The sequence below is a fragment of the Phaenicophaeus curvirostris genome, chromosome 1 (genome assembly GCF_032191515.1).
Source record: "Phaenicophaeus curvirostris isolate KB17595 chromosome 1, BPBGC_Pcur_1.0, whole genome shotgun sequence".
Classification (NCBI taxonomy): Eukaryota; Metazoa; Chordata; class Aves; order Cuculiformes; family Cuculidae; genus Phaenicophaeus; species Phaenicophaeus curvirostris.
In genome coordinates, this window is record NC_091392.1 from 63,674,330 (window position 1) to 63,701,844 (window position 27,515).

A 27,515-nucleotide genomic window follows, 5' to 3' on the forward strand; every position below is an offset into this window, starting at 1 on the left:
CCATTAAGACACTTCAATTGCTCAGAACACAAGCATGGTAGGAAGCGAATCCCAAAACAACAGAGTAAGGGTAAAGTGAATGTGGGAAACAGAAAACATTCAAATCTAAATCAAGGATTATAAGCAGCTTCTAGTTCTACATACTCTAGAAAAAGAATTAACTTGATGCACGGAAGTAGAAATAAATGAGAACTGAAGACAAACACAAGTGCAAAACAATGCAAGAGTTGAGAAGAGATACATAAGACAAGTGAGAAAAAAAACAGCAAAACCTTCTCAAAAAGCATTTTTCTCCTCCTTGCTGAATATGAAGAAAGGTCATTTAAGAAAAGCAACAGACAAAGAGGAAGGGGGGGAAAGCATAAATGAATACATAATCTTAACTGGCAGCATTTGTTTCCTACAAAGAAAAACGCACATGTGAAATTCAAAATTTATTCTAACAAGAAAAAGTAAACACTGCATATGCCACCAGGCTACCAACAAAACAACTACGTCAACAAACTTAAAGGCCACACAGTGCTTAACCAAAAATATCTCAAGAAACAAGATTGCTTCAAGGCATTTTTCAAAAAGCATGGTAGCAAGCTACCAGCAGCAAAACCATTAGCTTCAAGGCCATACTTGAGAAATGTCCAAATATCTGGTCTACAACAAACCAACTTTGAGTGAATAAAATAATGTTATTTAAACTATTTTAAGATTAATTGAATAACCTTCCATACAAACACCAAGTCAGTAAAGACAATTATTTCTCCTGACCAAGCTGACTGAAAACAAAACAAAAAAAATCCCAAAATACAAGATACAGCTTGCTAGACATTTTGCTATATACTTTCCTAGAGTCTATAAAGGACCTTGTTTTGTTATGCTGAGAAATATCACACTAATTCAAGGGGTTTTATGAACATAATGAATACCGAACTGAATGGGTATCAATGCTGACAGGTGGACTATGGAGGTAAAATGCATGTTAATACTGTCTTAACTCTCGGTATCTACTTATGATACTGAACACACTTATGAAGAGTTAAGTAGGACAAACTTGTTTAAAGGGACAATTTTAAAAAATACCGCTTCAGCACATTTCCTAAAGTGAAATAGAAGAAAATACCTTCTTGATTTTACATAGAAAAATGCCACACCTCTACCTTGTACTTTCTCTTGCAGAACTAAACTAAAACAAAATAAAAGAAACCACAAAAAGAACAAAGCTTGCTTGTGTGATTTCTTCTAATGTAAAGGAAAATAAATCTCTTCATAAAGTGATGGACTCCTGTCAACTACAAAAACAGCAAGTATCTAATATAGCTTACCACTGCAGAGCCTCTCCTACCCAATTTAAGCATTTAGATCTATTTTATAAAGTGACTGATATAAAGTCAATTAATCCATCTGAAATTTATTGATAAAACAGAATGATGGTTGGTTGTCTCACAACCAGTTCAACAGTGTAATTGGTTTTGAGCAAACCTATTCCACGCTTCAGCAACGCGCAAGCTTTAAACATACAGCTCACGTGTTTTAAGACATGTAATGAAATTCCTGACTGCAGAGTAGTTGGCATTACTGCCCCAGGTAAGTGATATCACAAATTCAGACACTGTTAATGTCACAGAAACAAAAAGCAAGATCCATAAACTTCAAGTTTTAGTTGTGTTTAATGTTTCATTTTCAATGCCCTTGACTGCTGCAGTTCCAGTCACACACATTTCGCTGCTAAAAGTTTTGCTGGAGAACAGCATCTCACGCTGCAATAGATCTGAAGGGGCCTGAGCTATCTTCAAGCCCAGCGGCAGCGTTATCAGGCTGAAACGCACACGTTGTGACAGCCAAGAAAGGCTGGCTTCTCCTTTCACCTTCACACCCCATCACCAGCCAAGACAAAGAGGTCCAAACGGCAGAAGTCGCAGCAAGGGAAAATGATCCCACACCTGCAATATGCCGTTCTGCTACCACATCCCTTTTCCTCAGCTGCCACTTTGGGGCAGCTGTCAAAAAAGGTAAGAACCCGACTAGTAATGACAGTCACACTGAAGCCCACGGTCACCTACACACTCCTCGAGAGCTCCCTGGCTGCTCAAAACATCACTGAGAAGCACAAAACGGGGAGGAGGGCGGTGGAAACAAATCATAAAATCATGGAATCACGGAGTGGTTTGGGTTGGAAGGGACCTCAAAGATCATCTAGTTCCAAGCCCCCGGCCACAGACAGGGGCACCTCCCCTTAGATCGGGCTGCCCCATCCAACCTGGCCTTGGATACCTCCAGGGATGGGGCATTCACAATTTCCCTGGGCAACCTGTGCCAGTGCCTCACCACCCTCAGCATGACGAATTTCTTCCTAATATCTGATCTAAATCTTCCCCCTTTCAATTTGAAGCCATTCCCCCTCGTCCTATCGCTACACCTCCTTGAAAAAAAGTCCCTCCTCAGCTTCCTCGTAGCCCCTTTCAGATACTGGAAGGCTACCCAAGGCACCATCCAACCTGGGCTGAACGCCTCCAGGGACGGGGCATCCACACAGCTTCCCCGGGCCAAGAGACGCTGCCACTGCAAATGGTGGGGAGGCAAAGGGAGCCCGGGGAGGGAACAGGGGAGGACGCGGGTTCGCCCGCCTCGGCCGCCCGCGTCCCCGCGTGCCCTTGGCGGAGGCGACAGCGGGGGATCGGCCCCGGGGGTGCGGGGGGGAGCCCGGGCTCGGCCCTCCAGGCCGCCCCGCCTCACCTGCGTGCCCACCACCACGATCTGCGGCAGCTGGATGATGTCGGCCCCCACCGTGTTGAACACGTCCTGCAGCTTGTTAATCACGGGGATCAGCGCCTCCATAGCGCCCGGAGGGAGGTGGCGGCGAGGGGAGGGGGGAGTGGGTGGGGGAGGGCGAAGGACGGAGAAGGCGTCGGCGATGAATGGGCGCGACGGGCACCGGCTCCCTCAGCCGCCCCCCGCGCCTGCCGCCATTGGCGCCCGCCCCCGCGCACGGCGCCGCTCCCAGCAGCCTCCGCGCGCCCGCCGGGGGCAGCGCCGCGGGGCATCATGGGAGTTGTAGTGCGCACGGGCACACAGAGAGACAGAGGGACACACGTAGACGCACACAGACACACACCAACGGGACAGTGTCTCAGCACCTTCATCATGAAAAATTTCTTCCTAATGTCTAGTCTAAATCTTCCCCCTTCCAATTTAAAGCCATTCCCCCTTGTCCTATCCCTACCTGCCCTGTAAAAAGTCCCTCCCCAGCTTGCCTGTAGCCCCTTCAGGTACTGGAAGGTCGCTATAAGGTCTCCTCGGAGCCTTCTCTTCTCCAGGCTGAACCACCCCAACTCTCTTCGCCTGTCATAGAACAACCAGGTTGGAAGAGACCCACCGGATCATCGAGTCCAACCATTCCTATCAAACACTAAACCATGCCCCTTAGCACCTCGTCCACCCATCCCTTAAACACCTCCAGGGAAGGTGACTCAACCACCTCCCTGGGCAGCCTGTTCCAGTGCCCAATCACCCTTTCTGTGAAGAATTTTTTCCTAATGTCCAGCCTAAACCTCCCCTGACGAAGCTTGAGGCCATTCCCTCTTGTCCTGTCCCCTGTCACTTGGGAGAAGAGGCCAGCACCCTCCTCTCTACGACCTCCTTTCAGGTAGTTGTAGAGAGCAATGAGGTCTCCCCTCAGCCTCCTCTTCTCCAGGCTAAACTGTCCTCATAGCAGAGGTGCTCCAGCCCTCTGATCACATTCATAGCCCTCCTCTGCACCCATTCCGACAGTTCCATATCCTTCTTATGATGGAGATTCCACAACTGGACGTGGTACTCCAGGTGGAGACTCAGGAGAGCAGAGCAGGAGAGAAGCGAAGTTTCTGCTTGGCAAGCAGCAAGGGGGCAACGGCATTTGAACATCAGGCAGCCTAGTCACTATGGTCTTGTGGTACAAGTTATTCCTAGGTTTTATTGTACCTGTTGGTACGATAAAACTGATCCCCTTTAGGGGGTCACCAGCAGTTGAGGTGCCACATGCAGGCTGTGCTGGGGAAACAGGCGTCCTCACCCTGGGGCTGCTGGCAAAGGCAGTTTTCAGCAAGCAGGATGGAGTGGCCACGTTTACTTGAGGCACTATGTTTTGAAACCTCTTGAAAATGGCTTCAAGCTGCCACAAGGGAGGTTTAAGTTGGATGTTAGGAAATATTACTTCACCCAAAGGGTTGTAAGGAATTGGAACATGAAGCCCTGGGGAGTGCTTGAGTCTCCGTCCCTAGACCTATTGTGTGGATGTGGTGCTTAGGGACATGATTTAGTGGTGGACTTGCCAGGGTTAGGTTTACAGCTGGACTCAATGATCTTAAAGGTCTTTTTCAACCTAAATGATTCTGTGAAAAGCAGGAAACTATCACTTCCCTCACTGCTGTTTCACCAGGTATGGTGGCCCCGCTGCTTGAATACTGCAGGGAAAGGTGCTCAGTAGTAAACTGCTAGACATTGTCAGCATCTGGTCTCACAAAGACAACACAACAGAGCAGGAAAACACGATTGATGGGCCAAGGAAGAAGCATTGTGGAGGGCTTTTCAGGAGGAGAAAAGAATCAAAGATCTGGTCATACAAACTGTGCAGCAAAGCAAATATTCTCCAATTTCTGTTCACGTATTGAGAAATACAATGGACACTTTTGAAGCAGCTATATTTATACTGTTTCCTTTTTTGTGGATATTTTTGTTGGTGCTGTGTCAGCTAATTTCTGCATCTGAAATTTTCTAACTTGGACACATAATAGTAGGTTTGGTTGAGGTGTCTGACAGGGCTTGGGAAGTGCGAAGCTGTGAGATCTAATACTTAGCAACATTATACAAAAAGATAGAATGAAACCAGAGGATGACTTGTGATGTGCGATCACAACAAATAAACTCTCTGTTCTATAAATGTCTTTCCCATGAATGCAATTTCTAAAAGATAAACTATGAATATGCTAGAACTTAATTGAATTTTGGCTTCCTCTTGTCTTGCAAACCAATGTATTAGAAATGCTTCTGAAAAGTTCAGGTTCTTGGTGGCATTAGAATTTGTGTTCACATTCTATACAAATTAGTCTTTTATAGTTTTCATGTCTTGAGCTCCCCAGATGTTGAAGGAAAGAACAAAGGAAATAACATTCTTACCTGTATATTTTTACAATATAGTTTCTTGGGTTTGCCCAGAAAATTTCACACTGCTTATCACACCATTAATATTTCATGACAGAAGCATAAAGATGGCTAAGCAAATTAAAACTCTCAAGAATTAGTGTATCCAGCACAGAGAGAGGAACACTTAACACATGTAAAACTTTGTGATGAAGGTCCTTAATGACCTGTCAGTAAGAGCTTCTTGTTGTAGCCATATAAGTATGATTTCTCCCAGCAGCTTCACCCATTAGCTTTCAGTGTTCTGGAGCCAGTTTGTCTCAGAGATCATTAACATCAGGGTGCTATTTGGCATCTGCCTGTCCTGCTTCTGGGACAACAGCAAATGTTCCCCATGTTGTGCACCTGACGCAGCAAATACTTTTTCTAATGGCTTACTGTTCCCTGTCTAGCATAGATCCCTGTCTCCTCGCCTTCCGTAAGTCCCTGGAAGGAAAAGAAAGGAAAGAACGAAAAAAAAGAAAGCACTCCTGTTGCTCAGGATCAGGAGCTGCTGGCTCCTAAAGTAGATAGATAACACTGGGTTATTTCTCTGTGCAAATTTCTCCTGTCACTTTCATTTTACCATATGAACTCATGGACGCTATTGTGAAATGGAGCACATGCAATCTGTTTTAAATTTCAATTTAGAAGAGAAGTGGGACATCTCAGAAAGAATGTAGAACTAGAATAGGGTCAGGGAGAGACAACAGATGTGGAGCATCTTCAGTATTAAGAACAACTAAGTGAGTGTGGATGCTTCATTCTACAAAAGAAATGGCAAGAGGTAGGGAGGACTTTTAGGCTAGAGAAAAGAAGGCTGAGGGGAGACCATATCAGTCAACAACTACCTGAAAGTAGGTTGTAGCAAGGTGGATATTGGTCTCTTCTCCCAAGTGACAGGCAATTGAATTGCAGGAAATGGCCTCAAGTTGCACTAGGGGAGGTTCAGATTAGACATCAAGAAAAATTTCTTCACTGAAAGGGTTATCGGGCACGGGAAAAGGCTGCCCAGGGCAGTGGTTGAGTTGCCATCCCTGGAGGTATTTAGAAGACATGTAGATGAGGTGCTCAGTGATATGGTTTAGTAGTGGTCAGGTACAGTTGGACTTGATGATCTCAAAGTTCTTTTCCAGCCTAGCGATTCTATGATTGTATGACTAGAGATCTGTGTGATCATTAGCAGCCTGGAGTCGGTTGAAAAGTGTCCGTTTTGTTTACTCTGCCTTCCAATACAAATATTTTGGGAGCATATAATGATCTAGAAGGAGCCAGGTCAAAACACAATAAAAAAAGTAACCCCTCATGGGTGGGTTGTTTTACTCCTTGCCAAAGGATGTTTTAGACAATAAAAGTTTAAAATTGATTCAGATGGTGTTTGGACAAGTTTAAGGAAATATGTTGCATGTAAATAAATATGTCAGCATCAAATCTAGCTCTGGATGTTTCTGAGCTGGCAGTGGTTGGAAGTTGGGAGAGTATCATGCAGAAGCACTGTGTGTGCTTGCATTTTAGTCTGTCCCAGTATCGCTATTCTTACATTTTTATCAGTATAATATTTCAAGAAGCACAAAGAGAAAATATCAATTGCTGAACCGAGCTGAGATAACCTCATCTACCCTGCAGAGTTATTGAAAGATCTACTGGGGCTGGATACCCCTGTGGAGACGCACAGCTCAGATGGAGGAAGTGAATTAATGAAGTAAAGCAGGCGGAAAATACTAAAGAAGGTATAAAACTAAGAAACATCAGAATGCAAAGTTCAACATGTATATTTTTGGCTAAAAAGTGGTAACTATGAAGTGTCATGTTCTTCACCAACGTATAAAATCTGGTACTTCAGCCCAGTTGAGGACTGTGCCAAAGCAATAAACATATTAACAAGCCATGGTCATCTGTAGCTTTAACTCTAACTTTCCATGGTAAACTTATGTTGTACTGGGCAAGAAATTAAAATATCTGATAAAAGGCAGTAGTAGTCAGAGTGATTATTTACTAAAAGCTAATTGACGTGAGGAGCCAGGAACTGCCACACTGAATCCAGCCTTATATCACCTCACTTCAAAATCTCATCTCTAAGACTGTCCAGCATCAGCTTTCTGGGTGAAATATAAAAAAATGCAGTAAAAAGACCTGATTCTGAAATTGTGTATGAAATAATTCTGATATTTCTGTAAGATCCAAAGTAGACAGTTCAAAATATCTTCCATTTCATGTTACTGGAAACTAGATTGCTTTATTTATCATGTAATAGTCTTTTGTCTCATCAGGTTAAATTCTTGACTCCAATGACTTCCTGAGACAGTAAATTTCATGATCTAATTATGTGTAGTGGAAAAATTCAATTTTATGTCAGTTTTAAATTTGTCATCTTCTAATTTCATTGTAAACCTCCGTGGTTTTATGTTTAAAGTCAGAAGAACAAGATTTCCAGTCTTTCTTTTCCATTATATGAATTTCTGATCTTTTTGCATCATCATCTGCTTGTATTTTTGCTCAGATAGGTGGCGTCTCTTTATACTGACATACTGACAGTGGTGGACAAGTCATTTGCCATTTAATTAATTTATGCCAGACGAGACTACAAACTAGCACCTCAGTAAAACATATTTCCTTGCCATCATATTTGGCTAGAGAAAGAAATATTTGAATACCATACTTAAATGTATCAAGTATGTAGCATAACATTTGCGCTGCATACATAGTCATACTAGTTTGTACAGCACAAACAGTATTAACAAAATACTTTTGTAAATTGTTCTTTGATAATATCACCTTCTCAAACTATGTAATACAGCAATTATTTAGGTCTGGCAGAGCCTGGTTTTTATGTGAAGCCAAACGGAATAGTATTTTTGTATTCTCCAGAGCAACCTCATCACAGATGTAACTGAAACACTTTCTCATGGCACTTACACCAGACATCTGCACAGCAAATGCCATTGAAAGCTGAAGTAAACAAATTCCTGAAATCCCTTGACAGAATGACCCTTCACTTGGATGTTCTACACAGATTTTCCAAGCTGATGGATTCCAAATCCTGCTCTTTTTTTCAGAAGCAGCAGGAAACGGGTTTCATATTCATAGACCAGGAAGTCTACGGAATAGGCAAACTGAGCTGTCCTACACACTTCAACTGGCTGTAAGAAGGTCACAGTGCAGACAGGAATCCCTGAGTTATGCGTTACCTGGGCTGAGACCCACTCTCTGACAAAACCAAAATAATCCCAGGGCAGGGATGCAAGTTCACTGAACAAAATGTCAAACTAAACAACTGAGAATTCCTTACATTCTCTCACTTTATCCGCAAGGAAGATATTCAATTAATAGCGTATTTGGAGTGTCACACAACTTCTTGGAAAACATGCTTGCAGAATTGAAAGAAGGTTTCAAGTTAAGGAAGGGGGAGGGCACAGTGAGTGAGAGCCACAGGGCAAACACGGCAAAGTTCACTGATTAGTAACAAAGCCCAAGCACTCTGATAAGTATTTACGAGACATCAGCATTTCTAACAAGGCCAGCAGAGGTAAAAGCTTTGGTTGGAGGGGAAAATAATCTCTGTATCGTTCTATATAGTTGTACAACAGTGCTCCCTCTCACCCCCAACTGGGGTGCTCAGACATCTTGGAATGCCAAACACAATAGTAACAGTTGCTTCAGTGAATTATTTCCATCACTCCTGCGGCAACTGGACAGTTGGATGTATCCCAGCAAAGCAGTTCATTTCCTCTCCAGTGAAGGTGTGTTACTGAATTTCTTTTCTGAGCATTGATTGGTGATATGAAGTGCAAGTAGTAAGTCAGTAACCTCTTAACTGTGAAACATATTTCCATTTTCCTAGTGCATTTCGATGAGCTCACCAACAATCAACCTCAACTTGTGTCACAGAACTTCATTAATCAAAGGATGGATATTATAAATATGTTTCTTTTCTCACTCCCATTATGCTGTCTAGTACAGAAAATTGGAATTTTTCACTTAGTATTTCCCCACATCATTGCAGATGCTTTGATTATATCTTTTTAACAGAAGTCTTTTTCTTCTGAATGTTATGAGCTGCTGAAGAAACAGGTGGTGGTGTGAAACCCAAGGATTTCTTCTTAGAATTTTTGTCAAGCAACCTCATGAATCACATATTGCTTAATGGAGCTTAAAAAGTGATTTTAAATGTGAAAAGCACCCACTGGAAAATTTCTCATGGAGTCTGCTAGGTGTGTTCTTAAAGCAATGCCAATCGATAACAATACATTTGAAAGAAAATATGAAATAATTACTGCTTGCACAAGGAATGGTTTGCAGTCCAATTTGAAGGTGAAAAATCTTTTACTTTAAAAGACCTTGTGGAAGTGGGAAGCAGCAAACAGCAAACTTGCTAGCACTCAAGAGGAATTGAGCTTTTATCTTCTACTTCTGGATCTAATATTTTAAATAAGGCCATCTCCTGTGGTCTTTTTAAGATAAAAGTATATGCCAAGAGTATATTTTGTTTATATAATACATTCTTTCTTGTGCATGCTGCTTTTTATATTATGAATGGCACAATCAGCTTAATTCTGAAATATAACAGTTGAGCGTATGTGTTTTATAAAATCACAGCCTCTGTATAAGCATAATGGATACTCCCAGTACATCCATCTTAGGCTTTTTAGTTCAGGTCAGGGTTGCAGTACTGTAGTAGACACTTGATGTCTTATCCAAGATGCTTTGCTTAGCATCATGGAGTTGTCTTGGATCACTTCATGTGAAACAGAACCGTGAGATGTACTTCAGCCACTAAAGAGCACTCAGTTAACAGGACCAGCTTAGTGCTAGCCTGGAACTGAATTGCAAAATACGACATAGGCAAGATAGTGTTTACAAAAGACCTGTGTCCCAAAGCCTTGAGCTAAAAGATTTGAATTGCCTTTTGCTACTAAAGCAGAGCAGGCAAAGCAGGTTGTTCTACATAATCAGGCAATAGTTCTAAACAGAATTATGGTTGAAATCTTATCTTCTTCCATTATGGGGTCATTCATTTTAATTTCACACTGAGGGATGGCTCCTCCATTCAGTAGCAATCAGAGTCCAAAGCCCATTTCCCTGAAGCAGGGACCTAGAGTTTGGAAGAATGTGTTGGGCATATTATGTTAATACATGCCTAAAAGAGTGCACAGATTTGGCGGATGAAATTCTTGATGAATTATTTTGATATGATCCTGATGCTTGGAGGTTACCTGAGGTCTGACTAGTGAAAAGAATAAATAATAATTTAAAAAAAAATAAGAAGAAACCCTACAGAGAGCATAGCTAACAACTGGAAAGCTTGTCAGGGCATATGACAGATTCTTCACAATGTCAAAGTTTAAATCAGGGAAAGTAATTTGAAAAGTATGCTACAGCACAAAGAAATGTATCAGTTTGAAACAGGGAGCAGGTAGCACATCCTATTCATGACACTATGTTTTTGATATCAAAACACAAACTAGCAACAGACATGGGGTAGATCTCAAGCAAACAAGCTCAGCTGAGTGATTTACCTGATTTACCACATGAACGGGGTCTGATGAAGCTTAATATTGTCATAGCTGCCTAGTGCATAAGACCAAGGAGGCAGAGGTGAAAAATGTCACAATCTTAAGGATCCTGCCTCTTTTTCATTAAAGGCAGCATAGGACCCTCCAGAGCAATTTCTTTAAAGCAAACAAACACACAGAACTGTTTACCAAGGCAAGCATGCCCAAGCATGCTGTTTCTCTCATATCAGGAAGATCATAAAATGCCAAAAACAATTCTGTGGTAATGACATTGTTGTTAGTCAGGCTCTTACTGAGAGCCAGAGGCTGCAATGCCTACCACCTACTTACCAACCCTGTACTTGATGGTCTCCTGGGCAATTTGCTACCAAGTATAAATATCAGTGCTTATTAAACCTGCTGATATAAAGGAATTAAGCAGGGGGTGTGGTTATGGATTTCCTGTAGTCTCAATTTTATTATTGTGTTCTTTTATTAAAGCACATTTTAGAGTAAATTCTGTTACTTTTTTTCTCCAAGTAGAAGGCATTGCATTGCATTTAATAAGGATAATAATAATAAAAAATTTGGAACAGAGTTAATCACAGGGGGAAAAATATTCAGAGAAGTTATTGGAAAAAGACTGTGTAAATGGAGAGGGAAGCATTACTTTCTGCGGTTCATCAGTACTTATTTCAACTACAACTTTTTTTACAGTGTTTGTAAAAAGAAGAAAAAGTAGAAACTGAACAAACTTCTTGTACTCAACTCCTTCCAGACAGAAACTAACGAGTAACTCAGTAAATTCTCCTCTCTGTATATTGGGGGAAGTCTTTTCTGCAACATTGTGCCCACCTGCAGAAAAATACAAAGAATAAATCAGATAAACTTGTTTTGATTGTATTGTGTACGGATGATGGAAGCTGGAGGCAACCACAGATGGTCCTGTCTGTTAAAGGATACGTAGAAAAGAAGTAGCTGCAGTTTGAGTGGCACTTCCATAAACTGAATGTGTGCTTAGCCAGCATATTAATTAAAAAATCAAAGTTTCCTACGCTTAGGATCATGATCCAGCTAATTACCTGAACATTTTTTGCTTCACAGCACCACTTTTGTTCAGTGCACAAGAGATTACACTGAGCAGCTACTCCATGTTTTGTTTTGCCCTTTTATTCAGAGTAGTGCTTAAGTAATAGTAAGACAGACGTGGGGCTACCCTCAACACGTTTCTTTCTGCACTGTTCTATGGGGGTAGCAATGTAGAAACCCATAAAGTACTCTCATAATATCCTGGTCACATTATTATTCCCATTATGGAAATGTGGATCTGAATTGTGAAGGATTGCATCTTTTCTCTTCATGATCTAAGATGTCATAGCATTACATAGAGCTGGTTGCATATTCTGAATGCATCCTCCACTGAGTTAGCAGTGCTTGTGAATCATAGAATAACCAGGTTGGAAGAGACCCACCGGATCATCGAGTCCAACCATAAACTCACAACTCACTACTGGTGAGTAGCCAACACTTCAGGAACAGATAGGTCCTTACAGTTACTTACACAATTGGATATGCAGTTTAAAGATTTCATCAGCAGAGAAAATAAACAGTAGGCAGAAAAAAAAAAAATTCAATCAGCAATGCTTATTTAATGCCGCTTTTATTTTACAGGATAGAAATTTCTTTAAGTACTCAACAGGAATTAAAGTGCTTAATTTTTACAATTCTCCATCCACCTTATGACCAAATATACATATATTACAGAAAATATGTACAATATCTGCAGATTTTTTACATTCATATATTTCTTGACCATAAAAATGACCACTCAAATTTGCACAACTTACAACAGCATTTATATTTCACCTTTTTAATATTCTTTACTGCAAAACCAGAATGAATTTACACCTCTTCCAAATATTTTTTCAAGTGTTCTCTCAATTGTAACCGGAAATGTTTTCATAATGAAGGTGAATTACAGTGCAGAGGCTATAATTATGATGTCAAACTCCACAGCTTATCCAGGTCCCACTAAAATTACTGTACTAATCTGCCTTGAGGGCTGACAAATAGAGAACATGCTAATACAATATTGCAAACTGTTCCTCATATACCACAAATTTGGCTTCTTTCTTAAAAATATGAGGGCACGAACATGCAAAAATGCTTTGACACAGTTCCCCCTTTTCTGAATATTTTCATCATAAATAGTTAATGAATCTACAAGGATGAACTACAAACTGCAGTACCTCAATGTTATGCAGTGGCTGAAAATATGTTTTATTCAAAAAAATCTCCTTGGACATTGTAGTAGAGAAAAACCACACTCTACATTCACTTGTGCTAGAAAGAGGTGAAAGCAAAATGCCATATTTGAGTCGGAAGAAATTGAATCATGAGGTTATAGAGGAAGTAGATTGAATGCCTTACTGAATTGTGTGTGTGTGTGGTTTTTTTTTTAATTAGGCTGAAATAGTAAACATGCCACAGAAGCAGATATACTTCTGTTGATTTGTCTTCTGAAAAGCGCACTCAACACAGTCAATATACATTTATATTTTGAATGTAGCACAGTGTATTTTTTGATTGTAAAATACTGCTTGGAAACAGTTCATCTCAAGTATAAATACAGATATATACATATACACACACATACATGTGCATATGTGTATAGATATACACATATACAATCATTAAGTTAATGTTATGTTCTGTTAAAGAGAAAGTTTTTAGGAAACAATCTGACTGGTAGATTAAGCTCCTGTCCAAGGAAAATACTTCACTACCCTCCCATGGATCAGAACCAGCTAAACTTCTCATACCAATGGGGTCACAGTCTGGATTTAAAAAAGTTAACACTAATAATTTCATTTCAGATTTCAAATAACAGTACACCACAGACTAAGAATGGTGCCCATTTCACCAATGGACTTATTTTAAGGATAGTCAGTCTGCCATAAAATTATTTCTCTTCCTCCCATCATTTATTCTTCTGATACGTATTTCCAGCTCTTTACATCCACCTCTACATCAAGTGTCTCTAATCAAAACCCATATGAAACTGAACTGAGCACTGTGGTTCCAGATGAGACACAGTAAGTCAGCAGCTCTCAGACTGGTGAAATCTTGACTTTCAAGAAGTGTCTGTATATAATGTAAGGCAGATTCTATGTGTACTTAAATCATTGAAGGTATAATAGCTCCAGCACATATATGCTAGTTTAAAGATCTCTAAATAGATTTATGGAGAAAGCTCCTTCTTATTGCTTAAGAATTATTCCTACACAGAATGTTTATTTCTTTCCTGAAAGTCTTTCCTTTAGTATAAGGAACCACTACCTTATGCTCATTTTATTTACTCTTGTCTTGAAATGAAAGCTGATCAGTTTTTATACAGGCTATGTGGTTATTTAGTTTACAAACCCCTCCCCCACCAAACCTCAAAACCTAAACAAATCAACAAAACCCAAAGAACTTGGCAAGAGTTCCATATTATTCCCACTTATTTTTATATATACATTATCTTTTTTTCCTCCTGACTCCACTTGGAAGTCTTCAGTCTATAATCTCATTTATAATTTACTCAGGTAGTAGTGTATATATTCTGCATTTAATCAGTGTCTTGGATTCACCCATGATTTAAAAATATGAAGAATAAAATCCCTCTTTTCTATGAAAGAGATTTAGAATCTTTGAAGAGATTTATAAGCACCTTGAGATGGTTTTGCATAAGAAGGTGCTACTATATATAACATGCATTTAAAGTGGTTTAATATTCTACTCCAAATAGAAGAGAATGTTTTGCATTCTCAATATCTATTTTTCACATAAAAATTAAATATACTTTGGAATAAAGAAAAATACTCATTGTAGAGGCATTTGAAAATCATAGGTGCTATAGACTTTACAGCAGCTCTTCAACCAAGCAGAAGTACCTGGTACCAGAAAACAATTTTTAGAGGATCTAGAAAAATAGTGCTGACTGATCAAGTTTAAAGTGAGAAACAAGTATTTCTTGAACACAAGAATCTCAAAGCTTAAATAATTCAGAAGAGCCATTCACATACATTCATGTATTATGAATGAATGTTCAGTTATAGTTTATTCCTTACAGATACAGCTTTATGCTAATACATTTAACGGTCTCTTTTTTGTGCTTTTTGCTTGTTTGGTTGTTGTGGGTTTTTTTAAAGAGTTTAACAGCTGCAATGGAAATAGCCTATACCTTGTTATAACTGTGGTTTTGATTTGACTGCTTTGGTCATGATAGTTAAGCTGCAGCAGTTACTACTTTGAATTTGTTCCTTTGTGGCCATAATTTATAATTTGAAGTTAAATAAAACATTTTGGATGCTGTAAAGGGGAATTGTTTGGAGACTGGAGTAAAATAGTTAGGGTGGTTAAATCTAGAAGCAACTTCTCCATCTCCTGATCTCCGTTAATATCAGCAGTACATACTTTTTCCAACAAAATACACACAGAATCATGTATTTGAGTGACAAGACATTCTTACTAAGCAATTGATTATGAGAATATGTAATAGATTTCAACAAGGTAAACAAAATATCCCACACTATATAAACTTTAATGGCTGAGATCAAACATGAGGATAACATTCAAATAAATAACTCCCAATTCTAACTTCATTTCAAATTGTTTGTGTCCAAAATTAAGGGCTTCATCTAAGAGATGATGAAATCATTCAAGCAGCTTCTATAACAATAAGGCAGCCCAGAAATTGCTGTTTCTAATCAATTCCCTAATTTAGCCAGAATAGGTCTTCCTGCTTGGCTCAGAATTAAGTTTGCAGGAGCTTAGAAAACAGAATAGAATATATGATTACAGTCATACCATTGTATTACTTTCAAAATAGCTCAGTCCATCTTACCTGGGGGCTCCTTTAAGGCAACTTCTCCCCTTACACTCAACAACCTGAACACAGGAAACAATGTTCTTATACATTAAGATATAGTAATATGACCCTCCAGATCCCATAATTGCACTTGAGACTCTTTTAGAAGATACCAACTTTCAGGAGATGACCATGAAAGAAAGTTAGCCATGGAGAGTTCTTCTAGCTTACCTGAATGTTCCTCAACCCCCTCATCAAGATATACACAAGATGACATATATTAGCTATGCAGACGCAGGCAAAGATTTGATGGTACTCACCAATGTGAATCAAAATGGGCTTGAGCTGCCCATAAATAAATACAGCTGACAGTAGAAAATTACTTAAAAGAGAATTATAGAAGAGTTTGCCCATCATATTAGAGGTAAATGCAGAATAATCTGGACACATAAAGCACCCAAGGAATAACTCAGAACTGACATGCACACAGTCAGTTGTAGAGTTCACACCCTACACTGCCATGTCCTGATAATAACTAACACTAATTTAAAGATTTGGGGTTTCTACAGGTAAGAGCAAAATCCAGCCCACTAATATAAAGTTGCATGACATTCTTACCAAAGAACAATATCACTGTGTATTCATGCACACTTGATAATAAAAACAGAGGTTACTTTACCAATCCTTTATTAAATGCTAAATAAATATTTTTTTCCCTATAGCATTACAAAAAGAGTAAAGTGAGAGTGGGAGTTCAGTGAATACTTTGTCTGGAAATCTTATTATAAATATGTGACAATTTAAATCTGCCCTCATGTTACTTAAATAAACTGGACTTGAACCTGAGGTCTTCAGCTTGACGTGATTTAAAATACAGATTGCCGTTATATTGAGAAGACTCCTGAATGTTTCTATGACAAGTTGATTGTGGAAGTTACATATTTTCCTTCCTTTACGGGGTCAGAAAAGGAAAGATGGCAAAGATTTTAATTGTCTACTTGACAGTCAATCACTACCTCTGAAGTTGTCATATTTCATACAAGGATCTTACAGCAAAAATTTTAAGGAGGTCATTTGCCTTTATGTGTAAAAACCCTAAAGGGAATGGAAATTCATAAGGGACTTAATACTGTAAAGCCAACAAGTCCTAATTCCAACTAGCAGATGCAAATAATGCAACTTGAGATTTGCAAGCTCAGACCTCATACTAGATTTGTATAAAGCAGGCTCCACTTTACAACAATAATCCTTGAAGACTGTTGTCACCTCTAAGTAAGTATTACAGTATATAATCTTCCATAAATTTTAGAAGATTTAAGTTCAAAATGTTCTTTTGTTCCAATAACCATACTAGCAAATAACCCACATCTGTTGCTCTTCCAAACCATATGCTGCATTTCAGTAATGAGCTACTGCACTCTTAAAAGGTAACAGTGATAGGACACTGAAGAAAAGCGACTGCTCTTTTAAACACAAATGGAACTTATTTGTCCATTGCATGCCACTTACATTACTGCTATTTTTTAATGCATTAAAGTATCAAGATCTTTAAATGTCAGCTATTGAAACAAATCATTGAACAGTATTTGTTAATTTAGGACTGTGTTTAATTTCAAATAGAAAACATGCTTTTTAAATAAATTATTCAGTAATAGGAAACCAGTATCATGAAATCAAAGCAAAAATCAAGTATTGTACATTTTTAATACTGTACATATATTATATATAGTTTTCTCATATTTTAGGTATTCAATTCTAGATTGAAAATCGTTAGATTGTTCCCTTGATGAATTGAAACTTTAAAAGTCAATATACCTGTGAAAGCAATTTGCATTAATTAAAAAAAAGGACAAGTGAATACAACATATGTACAGATCAGTGGATTTCAATCTATAAACTACATACATTAAATCGAACCATCCCTGCATATTTAACTATAGATCTATTTTGGCAATGTGGAGGTATATCTTTTATCCTGTTGCAAGTCCTAACATGTAAGTAGGAAGCTTCAAAATTTGCATTGTTAAAGAATGTAGCAAATGTTAACCAAAGAGCAACGGGATTTTCAAAAAAATTTGCATCACGACAAACAAGTAGAGTAAAGATAGTAAGTGTTTTTAATAGCATTCACATGTTTTTAAAAAGTCTCTGAAATGGAACTGTACATCACTTTTATTGACAGAACATAAATATAAGAACAAGATCCCTAAAAAGACCAGAGTTTTTCCCAAACATAAAGTGCTAAGATGTGTATGGTAGTAAGAAGTTTCTTTTTTTTTTTTTTTCTTGATTGGGCAAAGAAAGGTTAACACAAATGTTAACCACAAATTCAATTGAAATCTTTTAAAAATACGATATGTTCTTGAGCTTCAGCATTCAGACGTTTAAGAAGATTCAGGTTGCTCTTCTAAATTTACTTGCAGTTCATTTTGACATTCTGGTGTCTCACCTTTGACAGCTAAATGGATAACTTTCAGCCATTTCTGTTTTAGTTCCTCATTGTCCGCAGCAAAGCTGTGCACAGACTTAGACTGGGTCAGTTTGAAGCTGTGCGGGAGGTCAGCACTTCTTGGAGTGTCATCTACTGTATAGCCCAGAAGTGGAATTGTAGCCAGAGCTTTAACATCCTAAGAAGAAGGAGTTCTTGATTAAGAACAGCCAACTAATTTGCCCGCTACCTCTCACCTACTATACAGTTTGGTAAAAACACTTGGGTCTTTCCTCCATTCCCAAGCTATTTGACTCGTCTTACTCAGATGTCAATGACAATATTAACAAAATCTTTTCCATTTTCTCTGTACATACCTGTGGAGCACCATACATGTACAGCACAAGAGCTTCCTGTTTAGGTATAACACACCATGCTTTCTGCCAGGGCTTTGATTTTTCCATGTACTGAAGAAAGCTACATATGACGCTATTTCCAGAGACTTCTGCAGATTCAATCTAGGAGACAGTATAAAGCATAAAAAGGTAGATAAACTTTCTTAAATAAAGATTAAAACCACATAGAACAGAAAAGCTGAAATACATCACCATTTATACCAAATCTTACATAACATCTGTGAAACAGCTTGAGCAAATACCCAAGTAAATGAAGGGCTGCATTTACAAAGCGTATTTACATAATGCAGACATACAATCACAATTTGTACTCCCTCATCACATGTGTAATCTGTTCCTTCATTTGTCAGTAATTTTTAATTATACACTTCCAGATCATTCTAAATCTCATTTTGCCACCACCGCTAGCCTTCTTCTGTATCTTATATCTTCAACATCTTGTTTCTAAGATGCATGCAAGTGCTACTGTCTATCCAATATGACAAATTCTCTATTTTGGCAGTCAAAATATTATGTCAGGATCAGATGGAAACATAGTTCTAAGAACTACACAAGAACACAAGCATTAATCCTAGAGAAAAGATTTGGTGAATTGCTTAAAATCTGAAGACAGTGCTTGAGTTAAATAGTGATCCTGAGGAGAACAGAAAGAACATAAAATGATTATGTGCTAATATTTCCTTGCATCCATTTTTATTCCTCTCCCCGGCAGTGATGCTGTTTGGATGCTGCAACATGCAATCCAGCACATAGATGGACATTCATGAAAGACACTGTAACTCCTTTAGCTACATTTAAAAAGCCATCATGCCAAGAAACAGCAGTCTCTTGACCATAATGTAAGATAGTGGAATCACGTGGTACTTTCTCTTTTTCACTTAAGAGACTAGTCAAGTTTAGTCAAGCCAACATCAATTACAAAGTGTATATGGAATTACAATGAATATCTTATTTTTGCCTTCTTTGTCTGTTCATATTTAGCTCAAGGTGTCAATCCATCTCTACTACCTCCTGAGATAAATTTATGTTATTTCTCTGGTGTATGTCAGGCAATTCAAAAGGCCTGTAAAACAAGTTGGATGGGACTCTAAGCAACCTGATCTAGTTGAAGATGTCCCTGCTCTCTGCAGGGGGGTTGGTCTAAATTACTTTCATGGTCCCTTCCAATCCAAACCATTCTATGATTCTGAATAAGTAGTATGTGGACCAAATTAATCCCGTACAATAGATTTTCTTTTCTTGTTTGCTTAGGGTCCCATCCAACTTGTTTTTTTCCAGGGATGGGGCACTGACTACCTCTCTGGGCAACCTGTTCCAGTGTTTCACCGCACTCAGCATGAAAAATTTCTTCCTAACATCTAGTCTAAACATTTCTCCTCTTTTAGTTTAAAGCCATTACCCCTTGCCCTATTGATACAGGCCCTGCTAAAAGGTTTTTCCCCTTCTTCCTCATAAGCCCCCTTTAAGTACTGAAAGGTCACAGAAAATGAGAAACAGAAAATACCCCTGCCAGAATGCTACCATTATTCACCAACTGATGAGCCAAAACTGTTTGCAGCAATGCACGTATGGTATTTTTAAACAACATACTTCCAAGATGCCTTTCTTCTTCTTTTCTTCGCTGTCTGTACAACCAATTATGACGTGATAGCAGTCTTTACAGACTTTGTTCAATTTATTGCCATCGTATTCGAGATGTGCCTTATAATCAGAACATTTCCAGCAAACCACCTTAGAAACAAAAAAAGATAAGCAATTTAAGTTTTTATAAAGGAAGCAGAATTTAAGCCAATATTATTAAATCTAATTAGTAATATTTTGTTTAATTTTACAGAACAAGAAAGAATTGCTTTATGACACTATTATGTCTATAGCAAATTAATTGAAAAGGATGATTTATCCAAATCTGTGCCACTGCTACTTAACTAGAAGTGCTTTTACAATTTACCTGGTAGGAACTTTGTATAAAATCCCATTAGGCTTTCAATTACATATGTAGGTTAAAGTTAGGGATAGAATCAGAATGTAGCACAGATCATGCTGCAGGAAAAAAAATCGTCCAGTTTCTTTAGATGCCAAACTGAAAAAGTACACTTAGCATTTTATTTTCTATGTAACCTCAAAAATGTAAAACTGAGATGCACTTTTAGTTAATAAAAATTTAATAAAATCTAAAATGTTTTTTAACCTGAGAAATATTAACTTTACAGTTTCAGAATATGTTCATGAACATACAGGATATGTAACCCAACGTCACACTATCTTTTGTCCTTCAAAATATACATAGAGAAAACTGAAATGCAAGCAGAACTGAGAGATGTTCTTTCATTTGAAGTATTTTTCCACAGAAATAGTCTTCCAAGGGAAAGACATGTGCTGCATAAAAAATGTAAGTGCAGTTATTTCAGGAAAGAAAGGTGGACAAATGTATTTGAACCGTTCAAACACCTGAACAGAATTTTATTGTGGACCAAGGCTCTGCAGTTCTAATGTAGAACATTACCTTCAGCTGGAAGCCCTAGAGAATAATAGTAACATATTCCAAATCAGTCACTGCTGGAAAAACACCATCACTGACCCAAATTAATTCCCAATAAAATGATTTTTTTTGAAGTGGAAGAAGATGTGATAGAACTACAATGGAGGGAAGTAGATAGGATTCTTAAAAAAAGAGGGAAAGAAAGGAAGGGTATGATCACAAGGTTAATGGAGGCATTTTGGGACAGAATGACCTGGAAAAAAACCTTGGATGGCAATTGTATAATCAATAATTCAGAGCTTCGGAGAAAGTCTCTAGTGCCCTGGAAAGCACAAAAGCAGCATTATGAGTGCAGTAAGCCTTCATACCACATAAAAACATTAGAAAGGAATCATATGATAACCTGTAAGGCAAGTATTAAACCTGGGCTTGTACTACCATCTGCTGGAGAAAAGCGTAGCTGCTCGATGGCAAGAAAAGAAAGTTCGGTATGCTTGCTTTTTTGTTGACTTCTGAAAACTCTCAAATCATACTGCTATATCATGGTTGCTTTAAAGTGGCATATGCCACATGTAAAATCATACATGGAAACCAGTAGTAATACTCTCTCCCCATCTTAACCGTCTGTTCTTCCCTGATGCTTTGCTCACGTTCACACAGTTACGCACTAAACCCAGCTGAGAATAGCTCCATGTTAACCTAATGACAAACTGCAGGGCTTCATGATCTTCTTGTGATAACAGAATGGGAAAAGGAGGCAGCTATAGTGCTGCCAGGAATAATACTGGCTTAATATGGTCTTGAAACAGTTGAGATCAATGGAGGCCACTTAGGAGTAATGGTACAGTATGTCCAGGGGCTTGGGACATTTTACACAAATATGCATCTTTCACCACTCTAAATTACTTCCAGATTTACTCTGCCACCTAAACAAGACAAAAGGATCCTTTGTGCTATGTAATACACAGCTTCTCCCTTCAGCCACAAGCACAGTAACAAACACTGCAGCATAACAAGTCAGCACCAGAAGTCAGGTAAGTGGTTAGACCCTTTCTCAAGTCTGCTACAGCAGCTAGGGATTTGTACTTACGTGTCCACATGCTCTGCAGTGATGCCTTCTCCTTGTCAGTGCATTAAAGGGCTCCTTGCATTTCATGCACATAGTTACTTCATTGTCTCGTATCCACCTTGGTGCTCTCTTCCCAAGCTCTGCATTCTGAAGGAGAGCAGAGGGAGGATGGGAGAATTAAAAAAAGCCAATATAAAAAGTTACAGAGTATTTTAAATAGGGAAAATAATTATTCTCTTCCTCTGGAAAGGAAACGGCAGAACAGCTACCATATAAATAACAATGAACTCATTCAAAAGTCATTATGCTTCTCTGAAAGGGTAGTCTTATGTTTTTCAAGAAAAAAAGATGCTTGTTTATAAGATTTGGCATTACAAAGAAAAACAGTTACCCATAAGATAATTATTTTGCAATTCTTCTTCTATAAGAATGATATGCTTGAAAACAGTTTCTGCCAAGCTTTTTTCCATTTACTGAAGAACAAAATGGGTACTAAGAAGATTACAAAGGAATAACAGCAACTTACAGAAACCTCAGCAGGCATGTCTTCATATTCTTTTGCAATAGCATTTCTGAAAGTCTCATTCCTCTGCTGAAAAGCTTCTATAGTATTCTGAAGCGCCTAAGGAAGCAGTGGAGAAATTCCTCAAACACATTACATTTAAAACAGACTCTCTGCATTCTGACAAGTTATTAATCAGCAGATGGAAGCAACAGCCATAAAATATGAATAATGGTTTTTTGATTGCTTCAGTGAAAAAGTGTTTAGAAATAAAGAATGTGGATTAATTTACCTTTATCCATTCTTCCTTATCTTGTTCAGAACTGAAAGAAATATTTGACATGTTAGTCAAATACTAGTTCAGGAAACATCACCTCACTATTAACAACAAGCCAAGCTTCTGATGTAATTCTTGGGAATTAAAATTTAAATAATACTAATAGTTAACTTTCAAAACCAAAACAAAACAAAAATAACCCCACAAAACCAACAAAAGCTATTTTTTTTTTAATTTTCTTTTTGAGAACAGCACAGAAAGGAAAAGACAGATTTCTCCTATGTATCTCTTGAATCTTCCTCCCTCCTCAACAAGTGAATTTCCTTAATGCTTTTTTTGTTGCTGTTGTTTAAACTTGTCTGCACTGGCAAGAAGTATCAAATTAAACAAAATGAAAAATATGTTTTAATATTATAAACCAAACAGCAGAAATTTCCCTTTCATGCATTACAGTAGATACAGATGAGTTAACAGTCAGTACAGATGAGATATACAGACAAGACAGAGATGAGAACGCTATCATATTCAACTCAGAGCTACCAGCAACTGAAAAAGTATTCAAAAAATATTCTGAAAAAATAAATAGAAGCCTACCAGGAAAGAAAGCCTCAAGGGTAAACTAAACATTACAACTGTTAATACAAGTTCATGAACTGAGGACATTAAGGTATAGGGTACACACAATACTCATATATTAATCAAGATTATTCTAATATAATTGAATATGATCTCATCTGGTACTTGTTCCTTTATGATTTTATACAAACTTGAAGCACTCTAAAAAGCAAAACATAAAAACATGTTCTTCTCACACCTAAAATAAGTTAATGCAATAAACTTCCAATTACTGGTAGTACCAGGAAGTTAATAAAATAAACTTACTTCGTTGTATCTTTTTTTTCCTCAATTAAAACCTACTTCACAAATGGTACAGCAAGATATGTGACTGATAACCAAAAACATGCCCCAGCAGTCTTGTAGACCTTAGTGGAAAGCTTCTTCCTGCCATTTTTCAATATATATATTTAATTTCAAACTCAGTGATAGTATAGGTAAATTTCTATATGCTGTTATCTTTCTACACTCACTGATGTAACTCACTAAATATTACAAGAGTTTTTTTCATAAAGGAAAGTAGCTTGCAAGCTTGTTTGCTGGCAAGCTTGTTTGTCCTCACACATGTGGTGTCAACACAATCATATCCACCATGGACATCTTACTGCTTATTTAATCCTTGCCTCTCTGCAATGAAATCCTAACTGCTCAGAATAGAATCTTTAAGCAGGTCCAGAAGGAGAGGTGGAATATCCTAGTTGATTTAAAGTGGGGGAGTCTAGACAGGGAAGTTTTAGTCTAGGCAATGCTGCAAAAAGCAGCAATGGGAAGGTAACCCAGCAAGAGGAGGATATAAGGACTAGGAAGGAAAGCAGCAAAATGCCAGTCAGAAGAGGGCCATTGGAGGAAAAGGACCCAAGAGCTAAAAGGAGAACTTACTTTCCAGAGTGAGGTTGATAGCTGGGACTGGAGTAAAACAAGTAGCCTGGAAACAGGCCTGAGGAATGGAGAAAAGCAAGCGCCCATCTACCACTGTAGAAAAAAATGTTCTGTGGGCAGAAATTGACCAGAGTGCAGAGTTTTATTGGGTGGACATGCGCTAAGGTGAACAGCCTAATTTGTACCAAGGAGCCTAAAGTACCAGAGGTAGCAGCACTGCCCAGAGATTAACACACTCGGTGTCCCAAAGCACTGTCGGACACATTGACTATGCATCAGTTAAGTACGCTGCTTTCACTTTTCCAGTGAGCCCATTCACAACTATTTTAGGTATTTCTGCAATGTAAGGCAATGCACTATACACTTATGTGGATACATCTTCTACTTCAAGAGATTTTTGGACTGATAATTGATGATTTCTGGCAGCTTGAGCTATTTTCAAAACACTGATATTATGATGAAGCCCACTGCATCTTTCTCCATATCTATTAGTCCACTCTTCTGCGTGTATGCTTTTAATCCTCAAAAAACTAGACAAAGTGACTGCTTACCTGGCCTGCAACTCCAGCGTTCGTTCTTTTCCAGACACTTGAAAAGTGTGTGGATATTCTTCATTATGAGTTTCCTTAATCTTCATACCATCTATGCCGACTCTGGTTCGAACCGAGAACTTTGATCCCACCAAGCTGAATTTGGGGACGCAGTAGAGCAGCATATTGTTAAACTAGGGGAAAAATAAACACATGGCTTTGCATTAAAAAAACCACAGATACAGCCACAGTTTCTACTAAGAGCTGGACAGTATCACAAAGCTAGACTTGCTGGGTGAGAAAGCAGGTTCTTTCCTGCTCAGTTGATATATGAGAAGACCAAAGCTCTAATTCAAGACAACTTTTTTTTCTTGTTTGTTTAGAAAAAAGAGTCAAGGACAGCTTTAGTGGATACATGAACAATTGTTCACTATATGCAGCAGTCTTCATAGCATTTATTATCAACTATACTCAGACTGGATATCTGTAAATCTTTTGTTAGAAAAACCCTTTCTTATGCTCCAGTTCTGCAAAACCTACTCTAAACTGCAGAATAAAAACTCTTTTCTTCAGTGTATACATTTATATTTACCCTGTACCAAACCCATTTGTTTTTGTAGAAGTTGTAACTAATATTATTTGAGGACATTATTTGTCTTTTCTCTAAGAAGAACATTTCTTAAAGTTTTGTTGACTGAAAACCTCAATACCACAGTGTGGAGGAGTGGGGGGAATAATACATGAGCAGGAGGAAGAGATATTCTTTTATTAAAGAGTAGAACTTCAAACAATGTTTAAATGTCTAAAGCCCAGGACTAGAAGCACAGTTATTAAATCAGATCTATAGTGTTTAATTTTCTCACATTTTTCTGAAAATTAATTATTAAAAAAAGAAACTCACTTCAGGTAAATCCTATTTCATAGAAATCTTGTCTAGCCTACTGCCTAGTCTGTATCACAGATACAGCACATACGAACTTGTCACCTCTCATGTGAAATGCACATCATTTTAATCATCTGTCCTAGCTCCATTTGAGGTCTTATTACTCAGTGTTTTCTCCTTTTTTTTTTTTTTTTAAGCACAGATGAACAGAAGTTTTGCCTAAACACCCTGTTACTAGTCTTTATGAACCAGGAGGCATTCAATGCCAGAAGCCCAAAACCAAAAAAGTATTAGCAGTTTTTAATGGATAGGAAGCAATGAACTACGTCAAACCTTTTCCATGGGAGTTGTAAGGGAGCAATGCCTGTAGTCTGTTAGTTCCAAGACAGGACACAAGCACCTGACAGAGGATGACCTGCCATGATAACAAGGTCCCAGAAAACCATGAGACTTACTGGGACCACAACACACACACTCAGGTCAGGACCAAAATCCTAAGCTTTTGCAGTTCAGTTTCATGAGAATGTCAATGTTTTCATGCGCTAAGACATGCATTTATAATCAGCAACTACTTATTTCAACGGAGTTGCTGGACATTGGTTCCATTTATTTAAAACCATGTATTCTGTTCTAAATGGTGCTTTCTTATGCTCTAATATTACTAGTGGATAGGCACTGACATCAACCAGAAGAGGACTTCCCTCTCTCTTTGGTAGTTCAAGTCTAGAATACTATACAGACACTACTGCAAACACTGCATACTTACTAGAAAAAGATAACGTTCTTGAGCAGATGTATTGCGAGCGGCAAGTTTAAGGATCTGTCCTTCTTTTATCAGTTCATTTGAAGGGTTCACAATGTCTTCCTCTTCTCCCAGCATCTCATATATCTCTAACAATTTCTTTAGGTTCTCCTTTACAGTGAAAGTAGAGTTATAAAACTTACTCATTAAAAGCATTGACCTTTGAGCATGTTTAAAGGAAACGATGAGAGCTTGTGTGAGTCTGGAGAATATTAGCCTTGAAGAACCTGGTATATATCGCCAGCCATACATATGATTAAATTAGTTGACACAGGAAAAAGGACTTTTAGAAATGTTATCTCTATGGTAATGTAAAAATACAGCTATACATACAGCCTGCATTATTTCTGGTCCAAACTATCTCACATACTTAATGAAGTACCTATCATGCCAGACCAATATGGTAGTAACTATTCTTTACAAATATTACTGTTCCACTAACAGAAATGGGTGAAACATGGTTAAGAGTCCAGTGTAGTGTCAGCTATTTGAGCCAGAAGGGGAACCTAGTCTGTCCCACTTGGGAGAATTAGGTGTAATGCCACAATTTGTCTATTATTTCCAGGAACTGTATAAATACACTAAGTAGCATCAATCACTTAGACCCAGGATACCCATTTTTGCCTTTCTAGGGAAGATTTGCAAATTATGTTCCTAGCTTCACCAAATACTCAATTATAATATATTAAAAATTTAACAGGAAAACAAGGATCATTTACCATTTTTCTTATTGCACTATTAGAGTGACTTGCTGCAGTGGATATGATTTCCAGGGATTCTAGACGGAAGAAAAAGAAAAAAGTAAAACCAAAAAGCTGCATTTTTACATATTTATGTACTACATAGAAAAAAGAGAACTCTTTCAAAAACTATCTGACAAGTAATTTTGAACGATCTGTGGAAATATCTTGCCGTGTACTTGTATGAATACAGAAAAGAATAAGCTTAAAAATAGGCTGGTTTTTTTTTTTCCCATATGGAGCTTAAAAATACAATAATGAGTCTGACTCCTCTGCATAAAGCAAACCAAAATGTGGACAAAAACAAACAAACAAAAGACACAACTCCTAATAAACTGCAAAGCAAACAAATGAAAATCTGTGCACTATTCCAAAACTGAAGTAAAAGTTATGTGCTCCAGAA

At 38.1% G+C, this 27,515-nt stretch overlaps 3 protein-coding genes across 7 annotated transcripts in view; 1 reads left to right on the forward strand and 2 right to left on the reverse strand.

Moving 5' to 3' along the window:
- Positions 1-2,936, reverse strand: part of DNM1L (dynamin 1 like) — a 39,515-nt gene extending 36,579 nt beyond the window's left edge. The window contains exon 1 of one of the 4 annotated variants that reach the window (XM_069860237.1): positions 2,728-2,936. In XM_069860237.1, the coding sequence (XP_069716338.1) occupies positions 2,728-2,829 (102 nt within the window). In that variant the 5' untranslated portion in view covers positions 2,830-2,936. The remainder of the gene's footprint in view (positions 1-2,727) is intronic. The other 3 variants (XM_069860248.1, XM_069860256.1, XM_069860267.1) reach the window with 3 other exon arrangements.
- A 3,250-nt stretch (positions 2,937-6,186) lies between these two features.
- The window catches only part of AMN1 (antagonist of mitotic exit network 1 homolog), a 469,636-nt gene continuing 448,307 nt past the window's right edge, over positions 6,187-27,515 (forward strand). The window contains exon 1 of the mRNA XM_069860350.1: positions 6,187-6,206. Within this exon, the coding sequence (XP_069716451.1) occupies positions 6,205-6,206 (2 nt within the window). The 5' untranslated portion in view covers positions 6,187-6,204. The remainder of the gene's footprint in view (positions 6,207-27,515) is intronic.
- LOC138722177 (protein bicaudal D homolog 1) overlaps positions 17,587-27,515 on the reverse strand; it is a 305,608-nt gene continuing 295,679 nt past the window's right edge. For both annotated transcript variants that reach the window (XM_069860071.1, XM_069860158.1), the window contains 9 exons: positions 27,092-27,150; positions 26,337-26,483; positions 24,709-24,881; positions 22,679-22,709; positions 22,411-22,506; positions 21,906-22,031; positions 19,927-20,067; positions 18,298-18,438; positions 17,587-18,119 (listed from right to left, as the gene is read on the reverse strand). In XM_069860071.1, the coding sequence (XP_069716172.1) occupies positions 17,877-18,119; positions 18,298-18,438; positions 19,927-20,067; positions 21,906-22,031; positions 22,411-22,506; positions 22,679-22,709; positions 24,709-24,881; positions 26,337-26,483; positions 27,092-27,150 (1,157 nt within the window). In that variant the 3' untranslated portion in view covers positions 17,587-17,876. The remainder of the gene's footprint in view (positions 18,120-18,297; positions 18,439-19,926; positions 20,068-21,905; positions 22,032-22,410; positions 22,507-22,678; positions 22,710-24,708; positions 24,882-26,336; positions 26,484-27,091; positions 27,151-27,515) is intronic.